This window comes from Giraffa tippelskirchi, chromosome 8 (assembly GCF_054371585.1).
Source record: "Giraffa tippelskirchi isolate mGirTip1 chromosome 8, T2T-mGirTip1v1.2.pri, whole genome shotgun sequence".
Lineage (NCBI taxonomy): Eukaryota > Metazoa > Chordata > Mammalia > Artiodactyla > Giraffidae > Giraffa > Giraffa tippelskirchi.
This window is the reverse complement of record NC_137282.1, coordinates 110,104,276-110,118,013: the sequence shown is the minus strand read 5'-3', so window position 1 is coordinate 110,118,013 and position 13,738 is coordinate 110,104,276. Positions and strand designations below refer to the sequence as shown.

The 13,738-nt window shown below is 43.3% G+C and overlaps 1 protein-coding gene across 2 annotated transcripts; it reads right to left on the bottom strand.

The window, feature by feature from the left end:
- Positions 1–5,996: 5,996 nt before the first annotated feature.
- Positions 5,997–6,314, bottom strand: LOC145517736 (ATP synthase F(0) complex subunit f, mitochondrial-like). Of its 2 annotated transcripts, XM_081520853.1 has the most exons (2): positions 6,194–6,314; positions 6,005–6,076 (listed from the first exon to the last, which is right to left on the bottom strand). In XM_081520853.1, exons 1-2 carry the CDS (start codon positions 6,312–6,314, stop codon positions 6,048–6,050), a joined length of 150 nt encoding a protein of 49 aa, XP_081376979.1. In that variant the 3' UTR covers positions 6,005–6,047. The 2 variants fall into 2 exon arrangements, with proteins under 2 accessions (XP_081376978.1, XP_081376979.1); XM_081520852.1 differs by having other exon boundaries at positions 5,997–6,314.
- Between the last annotated feature and the right edge of the window lie 7,424 nt (positions 6,315–13,738).

Sequence of the window (13,738 nt, the reverse complement as noted above, 5' to 3'; positions counted from 1 at the left end):
CATGGAACAGAATAGAGAATCTACAAACAGATGCGTACATATGTGTCAATTAATTTACACAAAGACACCACTGAGACTCAGTGGAGCAAATTTTTTTTTTTTTCAATAAACAGCCCTGGGTCATTAAATATCACTGTGAGAAAAAATTAAATTTCAGCTCTCACATCTTACTAAAAAGTTATCTAGAGATGGATTATAGATCTAAATACAAATCTTAGGAGGAAAATGTAGGAGAATACCTTCATGATCTTTGAGTGGGTGAAGACTGTTCATCATCCCTCCATGGTTTCTAGCTTTTTAATCTTCATCCTAATGATTTAAAATGGTAGCTCGTTCCCACTTTAATTTACAATTCTTTAATTGCAACCAAGATCAGACAACTTTTCACGAGCTAAGCCATTGGTATTTAAGTGTTCATTTGTCTCACTTTTCTGTTAGGTTATTGTCCTTTTTCTTACGTAAAAAGTTCTTTATATACTAAGGAAATGCATATACCAAGGAATATTTATGTTTTAAAAAAAATTATTTTCGGCTGTGCTGGCTCTTCTTTGCTTTGCGCGGGCTTTGTGCAGAGTGGAGTCTGCTCTTCATTGTGGGGCCCAGGCTTCTCATTGTGGTGGCTTCTCTTGCTGTGACTCACAGGCTCGTGGGCCCGTAGGCTCAGGAGCTGTGGGCATGGGCTTAGTTGGCCCACAGCATGTGGGATCTCTCTGGACCAGGAGTTGAAATTGTGTCCCCTGCACTGGCAGGCAGATTCTTATCCACTGGCCACCAAGAAAGTCCCTACTTTTTAATTTTTAAGAACTTTAGTTTTTAGGGCAGTTTTAGGCTGACAGCAAAACTAAGCGAAGATACAGAGATTTCCCATATATCATTGTTCCCTCACGTGCACCCTTATCAATATCCCCACCAGAGTGGAACCCTTGCTACAAATGAGGATTAAAATATGAGGCCTATTTTAATCCCTCAAAGTCCGTGGTTTACATTAGGGTGCACCTTTGGTGTTACACATTCTATGGGTTTGGACAAGTGTGTAATGGCATGTGTCCATGTTATTCAAACAAATGATATTTGTTAAAAAACAAATTGTCTTAGAACTTTTTCTTTCTTTTCTCTCCTTTTGTACATAAAGCTAAGTAAATAGGTAATTGGTTGATTCATCTTAAAACAAATTTATTCTGACAATCAGTTTGTCATTATCTTTGGCTTTATGCTAACTTTTCCAGACTACGCATATTTTATTTCCTGTGTAAATTCACCCATTCCCTGGTGGTCCTAAAGTCATTCAGTCACTCAGTCATGTCCAACTCTTTATGACCCCATGGACTGCAGCACGCCAGGCTTCCTTGTTCATCACCAACTCCTGCAGCTTGCTCAAACTCATGTCTATTGAGTCGGTGATGCCATCCAACCATCTCATCCTCTGTCATCCCCTTCTCCTCCTGCCTTCAATCTTTCCCAGCATCAGGGTCTTTTCCAAGGAGTCAGTTCTTTGCATCAGGTGGCGAAAGTATTGAAGTTTCAGCATCAGTCCTTCTAATGAATATTCAGGACTGATTTCCTTTAGAATTGATTGGTTGGATCTCCTTGCAGTCCAATGGACTCTCAAGAGTCTTCTCCAACACCACAGTTCAAAAGCACCATTCTTTGGCACTCAGCTTTCTTTATGGTCCAACTCTCACATCCATACATGACTACTGGAAAAACCATAGCTTTGACTAGACAGACCTTTGTCAGCGAAGTAATGTCTTTGGTTTTTAATATGCTGTCTAGGTTGGTTATAGCTTTTCTTCCAAGAAGCAGGCATCTTCTAATTTCATGGCTGCAGTCACCATCTGCAGTGATTTGGGGGCCAAAAAAAAGTATAGTCTCTCACCGTTTCCATTGTTTGCCCATCTATTTGCCATGAGGTGATGGGACCAGATGCCATGATCTTAGTTTTTTGAATGTTGAGTTTTAAGTCAGCTTTTTCACTCTCCTCTTTCACTTTCATTAAGAGACTCTTCAGTTCCTCTTCACTTTCTGCCATAAGGGTGGTATCATCTGCATATCTTAGATTATTGATATTTCTCCCTGCAATCTTGATTCCAGCTTGTGCTTCATCCAGCCTGGTATTTCACATGATGTACTCTGCATATAAGTTAAATAAGCAGGGTGACAATATACAGCCTCGACATACTCCTTTCCCAATTTGGAATCAGTCTGTTGTTCCATGTCTGGTTCTAACTGTTGCTTCTTGATCTGCATATAGATTTCTCAGGAGGCAGGTAAAGTGGCCTGGTATTCCCGTCTCTTGAAGAACTTTCCAATTTGTTGTGATCTACACAGTCACTCACTCACTCACACAGTCAAAGGCTTTGGCGTAATCAATAAAGCAGAAGCAGGTGTGCTCCTAAAACAATGGCTCAAATCACTTCCCTTTAAAGACGCCAGAAAGCCCAGCTACTCCTTTACTCAGCCTCCCTTACAGCTAAAATGCAAGTATGTGATGAAGGTTTAACCAATCAGATGCTCCCACTCCAGATTTTTTAATTGGTGTCTATTGACACAAAGCACTAAGAACAGTGGAGTCCACAGCAGCGGCAGCAGTGAGCACAGCAATGTCCAGTTTCTGGGAGAAGCAGATACTGTACAAAATGTCACAGCCATATCCTCTCTGGCAAGATATCACTATGGGCCTGCAGATGCCTGGTCTCCCTTATTCCAGCCTTCCGCTAGCCTGCCTTTCAAGCTTCCTGGTATTTCTGTGAAATGATGACTTTTCAGTCCATTCCTTTTCTGTTTAACCACAGTTGATTTTTGATGCTAAACTTTTTAACAGGTCTAAGGAAACAAGGAGAAAATCCCTCTCCCAGACTCTGTGTCCCACTTTGCCATCTGAACGCTAAAAACTTTTCACAAAAACAGCTCCTTATGTACAAACAACACACAAACAGCTTATACAGCTCAATTAAAAAAAAAACAAAAAAACCCTCAATCTAGAAAACAGGTAGAAGACCTAAATAGACATTTCTCCAAAGAAGATATGCACCAGCCAATAGGCACATGAAAAGGCACAGTTGCTAATTATTAGAAAGTGAAAAGTGAAAGTCACTCAGTTGTGTCAACTCTTTGCCGCCCCCATGGACAAATTCTTCAGGCCAGAATACTGGAGTGGGTAGCCTTTCCCTTCTCCAGGAGATCTTCCCAACCCAGGGATCGAACCCAGGTCTCCCACATTGCAGGTGGATTCTTTACCAGCTGAGCCACCAGGGAAGCCTAAGAATACTGGAGTAGGTAACCTATCCCTTCTCCAGCAGATCTTTCCGACCCAGGATTCGAACCAGGATCTCCTGCATTGCAGGCAGATTCTTTACCAGCTGAGCTACCAGGGAAGCCCAATTATTAGAAAAATGCAAATCAAAACCATGATTACCCTAACCTCATAACACTCAGAAGAGCCATCATTAAAAAGTTTACAAATAACCAATGCTGGAGAGAGTTGGAGAGAAGAGAACCCTCTTATACTGTTGATGGGAATGTAAATTGGTGCAGCCTCCTATGGAGAACAGTATGGAGGGTCCTTAAAAAACTAAAAAGTAGAGCTATCATATGATCCAGCAATCCAACTCCTGGGCATATTATCCAGATAAGATGAGAACTCTAACCAAAAAAGATACATGCAGCCCATGTTCATAGCAGCACTATCTATAGTGACTATGACATGGAAGCAACCTACATGTCCATCAACAGATGAATGGATAAAGAAGATGTGATTGATATATATACAACATACTATTACTCAGTCATTAAAAAGAATGGAATAATGCCATTTGAGGCAACATGGATGGGCCTAGAGATTATCATATTAAGTGAAGTAAGTCAAAAAGAGACAAATATCATATGATATTTATATGCAGAATCTAAAAAGTAATGCAAATTAAGCTATATACAAAACTAAAATAGACTCACAGACATAGAAAACAAATATATGGTTACCAGAGAGGGTAGTGGGGTAGGGATAAATTAGAAGTTTGGGATTAACAGATATACACTACTATATATAAAATAAACAACAAGGACCTACTATATAACACAGGGAGCTATATTCAACATCCTGTAACAACTTACAGTGGAAAGAATCTGAAGAAGAATATAGATAGATATATAACTGAATCACTCTGCTGTATAACTGAAACTAAAACAACATTGTAAATCAACTATACTTCAATTTAAAAGAACTCAAACCCAGCTCCTTTAGTCCTGGTTGCATTTGCTCACCCTCCCCCACCGCTCCCCTCTCTCTAAGGCTCGGGCATGATTTCAGATTTCAGAGGACCAGCCCAGGAGCCAGGATCAGGCACATTCAGCTTGCTCTCTCTCCATCCCTCGCTGTCTGAACCTCCTCCACTGACCTTCCCAGAGAAGCGCCTTCACCCTGAACAACATGGCTCCTATAATGCATCCATCTGCCCAGACAAGTCTAACTGCCTGGAGAGGACACAATTTGCGCTTGGCTTAGAATTCCTACATATTGAGAAACAGGACACTTTCTCCAAAAGATCCTTCTAGATTATCTTTAGTAGGACTAAATGATTCTTGTTGAACCTGACACCTGCTTCCTGAAAGCTTGGACCCTGCCAATTTCCTCCTTTCCTCCTTCCCTCCCCTCTCCCTTTCACTGGCATTCACAGAGCAGCCTTTGATGAGGCAAGATGGCAGAGCCTCAGCTCAGCCGTCCCTCAGAGAACTCTCGCTTCACTCCAGTATGTTCTGTAACCCCAAGTAAATTACTGTGCATCAGAATAGTCAAGCCTGTTCCTTCTCTTACAGGTGACAGAAGCCTCTCCTTTCTCCACTGCAAAGGAAATGCCTTCAGATCTGAGTTGTGAAAAAGGTGGTATTTCTAATTTTTTGAAAAATAAATAAAATGGCTCTGCAAAACAAGAACATTTGGGTCACATCCCGGAGCCACCCTATGATACCTTCTCTGTGTTTCAGCCAATGGCTTCAAGGCACCGAAAGTATCAGTAGGGGTTTTCCAAACTCTGGCTCCTGGACAACTTTACTTGGAGGGCAGTTGCAGGTAAATCCTGAGTAACCAAGCTGGTGGATGTTAAATCAGCTGCCTGGGTCATACTTAGTTCTTTGGGGTTCCCAGGGACTGAAGATTCTGCACAAGAATGGCTCAGGTACATCCACTGCCAGTCACTTCCAATAATCAAAACTTCCCATAAATGTCAATATGCTTATATTGATGTATGAACATGACACACACACACATATATACACACATATATAATAGTTTCATTATAAAGACATTTTAATAAAGTTAACTATATGCATAAGCACATAGAGTCCATTTAAGTTTTTGCCCTAAAATTGGTAAATAGGCTAACCTAGTTACCAAATAATACAAACCAGCCATGATTTTCATTGCTGCTGAAAACGACTTTCCATGATCATGACCTAAGGAGATTTTTTTGCAGCCCACAGGTCCCGGAAGTCAGATTTTCTACATCACCCGGTGCCAGGGTCACACACACTTATAATCCTTCTGTCAGACAAATAGTCAGGACCTGGGGAGGATTATTCCAATTTGGGGCCATCAAGAGGAGACGGAGAGAGGAATCCCCAAGTGAGGAAGCCCCAGAAGCGTTCACCTGCTTTGAGGGGCCCTGAGTCTGCTCCCCACTGGGTGCCTGAGTCACAAGCTTCCCACAGCCTCAAGGGCTCATTTTGGAGACCATGAGGGCTCTGAAGTTTGGCTGCCTGAAGAAAGGGGTTTATGCTCAGGGAGCCCCCACGTGCCTGCCACGTGAGCGTACATCCGGGAGAAAGTGGAGGCTCCTCTTGGGTGGGCTTCCCAGCGGCCTGTGCTCTGCCCACTGAGCAGGACTGGAATGCCACGGCCAGCGGGTCAGCGGCCACTCCATAAGATAACCGCTTGTCATCATTTTTGCTTTTTGCCAGTCGTTTTTTACTGGATGTTAATTCTCCGTTAGGATATGAAAGGATTCAGGGGTGCCGGGCAAAGGTGATGGTCAGGAATGCAGAGGGCGCCCTCTTCAGGGGTACTTGCGCAGCCGCTCGTGTTTGAGCTCCTTGTAAGAACGGCAGTAGTTGAAAACCATGTAGGCCGCCAGCATCATAGAGAGCCCCGCGATGCTCCCTCTCTTCACATTCACGTACTTGTTGTAATACCGATAGTAACCTCTTTGAAATGCTCCAGCGATGCCTAAAGTGGTGAAATCCCGCATCAGTACCCAGCTTGGCAGCTCCCCTAGTTTGACTTCCAGGAGCTTCTTGTCCTTCAGTGGTACTACTGACGCCATCTTGGAGTCCTCTGTCATCATTTTTAAACCTGAAAGTTGGCCAAATTCTTTACCACACACAGACTTAGATCCAACCCTTGGATTTTGTTCCAAATTATTTTAAAAGTCAAAAAAATGTAAATTGAGAAGTTTTGTTTCTACCACCTCAGGCACTTGCCAAAACACTCTCCAAGAATTCTTTCAGTCATTTTCATTATACATTTGCAGAAAGCTTTTAATAGACACCGAAATGCATCTGCACATCGCCTCACTGGCTTCACGTAGGAGTCGCTCAGAGCTGGGAGGACGGGCGAGTGTATCCATCAGTCAAGGAAACCGACACCCAGAGAAGCGCAGGACTCACACAGCTAGTAAACAGTAAAGGAGCCAGACCTCCTGTAGGAGCCAGCATGCGTGTATGTTCACAGTAGAAATACACTGAGGACTGTCCCTTGGTCACTGAGGGACAAAAAGCACCCATTATCTATCTTATGAGGTCTGCTGTTAACTTTTTTATTTGAAAGAGTAGAAGTTGACTGTGAATAACTTTCTATCTATATTTTCTGAAAGGAAAGAGAGAGAGAGAGAGAGAAAAGGAAGATGATCAGGACTGAATTATATACTGATGTAAGAGCCTTTTCTCTCAACAGGTAAAAGGCACCCACTCCAGTGTTCTTGACTGGAGAATCCCAGGGACGAGGGAGCCTGGTGGGCTGCCGTCTATGGGGTCGCACAGAGTCGGACACGACTGAAGCGACTTAGCAGCAGCAGCAGCAGGCAACAAGCACAGCTTCTGTGAGGCTGTACTGGCAGCTGTCACCTCCTTTGTGCAATAGTGATATTTCATCAACATTGTGCATCTACTGGGATTTAATAAATCAAGCCATATTTTTAAAAACCAGAGTCATTACTTAAGATTCTAATATTAAAATTTTATGTAAAAAATTAATTAGTCATTAATATGTTTTATGCAAATATACCCTGTTTCAACAATTCTAAAGTACACTCTTTTCTCTCTCTCTCATTTTTACCTCTAAAATTAGCATCCATCTGGGGAAACGGGATGCAGTCATTATGTCATACAACAACTGTCCGCCAGGTGGCAGTCATGATGTAAAGAAAGAAAGTGAAGTCACGCAGTCGTGTCCGAGTCTTTGCGACCCCATGGACTGCAGCCCGCCAGGCTCCCCCATCCATGGGATTTTCCAGGCAAGAGTACTGGATTGGGTTGCCATTTCCTTCTCCATGATGTCATGATGTAGTTACAAGAAATTTTCCATTGACTGCATTCCAGCAGGGTGGAGAAACCATCAATCTCAAAAGCACCTTAGGTTAGATTTGATGAAATGGGTAATGGCTTCTTTGAAGCAAGATACAACTACAAGTGTTCATTTAAAATAATACACTTGTTTGGTCGCTAAATTGTGTCCGACTGTTCTTTGACTCCATGGACTGTAGCCCGCCAGGCTCCTCTGTCCATGGGATTTTCCAGGTGAGAATACTAGAGTGGGTTGTCATTTCCTTCTCCAGAGGATCTTCCCAAACCAGGGATCAAACCCGCATCTCCTACATTGGCAGGTGGATTCTTTACCACTGAGCCACCAGGGAAGCCCTAAATAATGCTAAGAACTAGGTCATATTCTCACACTAGCTTTAGAATTCACCAATAAAGTGAACCTGTGAAAGCCTAGGCACTCTGCCTTCCACCCCAGTAAAGGCAGAACCCTGGGTTTCGCTGCCCCACACCCAACCCCACTGTGTGACCCCAGGTGCGCTCTGTACCCTCCAGGACTTTTGAATAATAAAAATTGTGTTTTCAAAATTCCCTAATGCAATCAGTTGTTGCTGAGGTGCAATTTGCAACTATAATAGGGCAGGTCCATTCCACAACCAACAACATTGGTTGGGGAAATGACTACGGGGACCTTGCAAGAAGTAGGAGCTGCCAGGGTGAGCACCCTCAGACATTTTTCACTGAGAATATCACTATTCATAGGCTGAGACTAGACACAAAACAACTGTGTTCTCCTAAATAGCTCACACCATTATTTTGTGACCTTTTATAGTTGGCAGCTTACACAGAACATTTCAAGTACACATTTTACACTAGGCAGATAATTATTTCCTTCTTCTCCACTCCAGCCTCCTATGAATCTGTCCTCACTATACATTTCATAAGCACACCAATCAGTATGATTAAAATGTCCCTAAAAAGGCAGCCAGTCTTCAAAGAAGCCAATAAGACATGACCCATTTCATCAAAAGAAAGAAAGAAAAAATTTGGTTCAAAAACAGCTGAAATGTCAACATGGTTTGAAAGAAACCAATCAGTAATACAGATATAAAGATGCTATGCTTGTGATTAGCTTGATTAACAAAATAACAAAATAATAAAGCCAATTAGAAAAATATTAATAAAACATTCTGGTGATGAAAGCTTATCTCTGATGAGTTGGAAAAGCAAAGAAAAATAATCCAAAGCTATTCCCTAGTTTAGAAAGATTTTGTTTATCCTTCTTTGTTAGAGTTGGAGCCAACCATTCTGATGGTTTGGATTAGCTGTTAATATTTCCAGCCATTTGAGGATTCACATCAACAGCGCATTTCTGGAAACAGACTACATCGCCACGGATGGCAGGCTGTGGAACAACGCTGCTCCACACCTAAGTCACAAGTCTTCCTCCCCTTTCACCGTCTTGATCAGTGGCCTTTAGTGGAAACTGGGCAAAGGCAAGTCAGTGACCCCGGGATATCGACACAGCCAGGTCTGCATGATGGCCATCGGACCTCCTCCATTCCCAGGGTTTCCGTGAGCGAGGCTGCCCACCAAGGATCCAGGCTTGCAGCCGGTTAACCCTCCCTGTTATGCATCTTAATCACTTGTTTTTTTTAACATTATGGAAGGTGAGGCAGTGAAACAGTGACAGAGGGAGAGCGGCAGTTAGTGTGGATAAGAGGCTCATACAATTCTCGAGATTTGAGAGAAATGAGTCCTTTTACCAGGAAACCTATTTTAAAATAGAATTCATGTGTTCATTTATTCCTTCACTTTACAAATCCATTCTCTCTTCAAATGACTATATAAGATTCATACCATAGTGGAAATAATTGGAGTTTTAGAATCATTCTCACCTGGATTCAGCTCCTGATTTGAACAACATTTTTTCTGAGCCTGTTCCATCACCTGTAAATTTAGAATAATCACATCATCTTTGAGGGTTTTTCTAAAGATTTCCAAAAATGTGTGTAACATTACTGGCACGTAGTAAACAATCAATCAGAGCTATAGCTAGTACTATTTTATTATTATCAACGCTACTTCTGCTAAGCAGTACAAGCCCCCAGTTCAATCCTTCATATTCACCTGAGGATGAGTCTTCCTCTCAGCCAGCTGCTTCAGCCTGACAGAAATTCAGATTCCCACTGGGTTTTGTTAACTTAGCTCAGCCTGGCCATTCTCAGCCTCTGACAGACTTCTTTCCTGACAAACCTTCCTCAGCGCCTCCTGTAACTGAGCACAAGCTCACTGCCCGAGGCGTGTAGAAGCCACGGCACTGGCTTTTGAGAAAAGGTTTTATTGCAAGGTCAGCTGACAAGAAGGCAGGAAACCCAGCTCAAATCTGTGTCTTTAAGCCAGGGTTCAGGCAAAATGTAAGGGTTAGGGGAATTTCAAACTTGGGAAGCTGATTGGTTAGTCTGATATCAGTCCTTATATGCTACCGGTGCCTCTGGAAGCCAGATTTTCTCTATTGGAGGACTCAGTGGCAACCCACTCCAGTACTCTTCCCTGGAAAATCCCATGGATGGAGAAGCCTGGTGGGCTACAGTCCATAGCGCAAAGAGTCGGACACGACTGAGCGACTTCACTTTCACTTTTCACTTTCATGCACTGGAGAAGGAAATGGCAACCCACTCCAGTGTTCTTGCCTGGAGAATCCCAGGGACGGGGGAGCCTGGTGGGCTGCCGTCTATGGGGTCGCACAGAGTCGGACACGACTGAAGCGACTTAGCAGCACTTTGTAAAGGGCTCTGGTAGAAGCATTTCTATTCTTTGAGTTTCACAATCTGAAGATTCTTGGTTCTGGGTTAATCCTGGAGACCTGGGTTCTCATCTAGCAGGTATGTAGTGCTGTCTCTAAAATAACTCAAGGTTTGATGAATCAGTCAAGCTATTTCAGAAGCAAAGTCAGTTTAAGCTGGTCAGAATTTTACCCGCTGATTTACTCTCAATCCTCTTCTTGACTTGACCTTGGCCTGCTGGGCCCAGTCTTGGCACAGTTTAGTGAGAATCTCCCACTCTTGATAGGTAATCGCCTTGGCCTTCTTGAGCAAGAATCCAGTTTATCAAGAGTCCCTCTACCCTTGATCAAATTCTTCCTAGTAACTTCATCCACTGACCCCCTCATTCTGCTTGTTGGCCATAAATACCCAGTTGCCATTGCTGTATCTGGAGTATAGTTTCTCTCTTCTCTTGCAATATTCTCAAAATAAGTCTTCCCTATTGTTCTAATTGGCTCAGTAGTTAAAAAATCCACCTGCCAGTGCAGGAGACACAAGAGACATGGGTTCAGTCCCTGGGTCGGGGAGATCCCCTAGAATAGCAAATGGCAACCCACTCCAGTATTCTTGCCCGGAGAATCCCATGGACAGAGCAGCCTGGTGGGCTGCAGTTCATGGGTCACAAAGAGTCAGACACGACTGAGCACACACACACACACAGTTCTAGCAAGTGTCACCCTTCATCTCTGCGTGTCTGTTTCTGACTAGATGGTGTCACTGCCCATTAAGACAGAAAATGGCACTAAGCCTCCTGTAGGGTCAGGATGACTCCCTGGGGGAAACTCAGCTGGTTCCTCTGAAGCAGGACCACATCTCATCCACGAGCCATACTGGACATTCATCTTCTGAACAGAACCACAGAGCTGGCTGCGCTCAGATCCATGAAAGAAGTGAGATGGCTCCACTCCAGGCCCAGACCTCCCCAACGTGTTGAACCCCAAACAACCACACTGCTGCCCCCCACAACCACCTCTGTCTCTCCTTGAAGGCCTGCCCTTGTCCTCTGATGGTTAGTTCCTCTGACTGAAACTCACCCATCCTGTTTCCCCAGTCCTTTGGAGCCTTGCTGAGTGACTCACTGAAGTACTGCTAGGAGCGAACTGCTGATGCTGATTCCAGGTTCTTCCTCTCAGAACCACACTCGCAGTGCATCTGGGGCTTTTTGATGACTCAGAACTGACGAGCCAGCAGAGGCCCCAGTGCTCAGCAAGCCCTGTGTTTCCCTGATGATAGCAATCAGCTGAGGCCCTTATTAAAGGCAAGTTAATAGGCATCTCCCCCTAGATATTCCAAACCTGGGTTGGGGCCCAGGAAGGTAGATTTTTAAGAAACACTCCAAGGGATTCTTATCTTCAGGGAATCTTGGGAGACCCTGAAATTCTATCAAAACCCTGAATATTTTTACCGAAGTGGAAGCTGAGGCCTGCACAGGGGCAATGGCTCGTCCTTGGCAAATCCAGGTCCAGGGTCAGGTTGCTGATTCCTAGTGCAGTCACTATGCCCTGTAGTCTCGGCTCAGAGAAGCGGGGTCTCGGGCTGGGAGTTTGTGCAGCCCACTGGCCAGTGGGCGAGTAGTCCCCTGCACCCACAATAACCCCTCTCCTACTGCCTGCAGTCAGTTTACCTCTCAATTAAAACAGGAAATGAGCAGGCAGTGCAAATAATGACTGCTGCACCCCGTCCTCTTTCTGTGGATCTGTTCCCTGTGCTGAGGGTCAGGAGAGCCAGCTACAGTCTCGAGTGACCTTGAACTAGAGCCACTTTATCCATCTAGGCCCCAGTTTCTTTATGTCTAAAATGAGGTGATTGAACTAGATTAAGATCTCAAAATTTTTCCCAAGAAGAAGAGTGCCCCTGTTGGGTCCAGGAGCTCAGTATAGAATTACAGTAAGACTTGGGGCTGATGTTAGGGAGAAGAAAGAGGAAGGAATGCAATCTGTGGGCACTGCTCAGAGGTGAGCCATCCTGGAGTGCGAAGGGAATAAGAGAGCTTTCTTGGGTATAAGTTCCTCAAATCAGGTGATGAATGGAACCCTTCACATTCTTGGGAAATTATTACAGACCCAAGCTATTATTTTAATTTTTAACATAATGTTATTTCTATATGTACAACCCTTAAAGTGTATAAACTCCATGTTTATAGGTTAATATATAAATTGCAGAGCAAAATTGAAATCAAATATCATAAAGCTAATGAATTTCAAATTGATATTAATTTAACGTGATAGGTAAGTAGATGACATTGTCTTACAGAAACTAAATTGCCAATTTTCAGCTAATAATAGAAAAATGTTAGCTCAGATCTGGCCATATATTTGGGCTTCCTAGGTGGCACTAGTGCTAAAAGAACCTGCCTGCCAATGCAGGAGATGTAAGAGACATGGGTTCAATTCCTGGGTCGGGAAGATCCTTGGAGAAGGAAATGGCAACCTACTCCAGTATTCTTGCCTGGAAAATCTCATGGACAGAGGAGCCTGGCAGGCTCCTCTCCACAGGGTCACAAAGAGTCAGACACGGCGGAAGCGAATGAGTATGCACACACGGTCATATATTTAGTCTTTTCCTATAATGTAAGTTTGAAAATATAACTCCCAAGAACATCTGTTTGCACATAAAACAGCAGTTTTAATACATGCCAGCCTTTGTTTGTAATTCAGGAGCAGGAAAACTACCACTTAACCAACACTCTGTAAGTGAGCAATGCAGATGTCACTTGATAACTCTGAAAAGTTTTCTCTTTGGTTTGAAGATATTCATCTGCATTTAATGGACAACTAATCCAATTATTGCTGTACTCTAGAACAGAGCCATTCTTCCAGGCACACTGACTACCAAAATTATTGTTAATTGAATCGTTGAAAATTGATATTTTCCAAGATGGAGACCACAGTGCACATCTACTAGAAATGTAAACATGAACATTATGAGGAAAATTCCTTTTTAGTCTGACATGCCTGTGTTTTGTGTGTCCTGAGATGATTCAGTTCTCCCACATTTCTGTGTTCAGCCTGTGGCAAGAAATCTCAGTGACAGAGTATACCAAGAAGTCAATTGGATTTCACTTGATATAAACTCAAAGAGAAACAAATCAAAACAGAAACACAAGCATTCTGATGGTACATATCACTACCCAAGTGTAGTCATCCGGAGGAGTCAGAATCTGTTTATAACAGCTGTGACAGATTATCATCACTATGAAAACAAAAATTTAAATTCCTCATAGAGAATCTACAGGTTTTTGAGAAATGGACCAACCCTCAACCCTGAGAAAGGAGAATTTAGCAGGAAAAGTTAAACTCTGCTTTTAGGAGGCTGAGGTCCACGTCCGACTCTGTCACTAACTGGCTCTGGCAGGTTGGGCAAGTGTTCACATCTTTAGGCATCTG

Excerpts from the sequence above, each read along its gene's own strand:
- LOC145517736 (XM_081520852.1), bottom strand. The coding sequence starts at position 6,314 with ATGGCGTCAGTAGTACCACTGAAGGACAAGAAGCTCCTGGAAGTCAAA.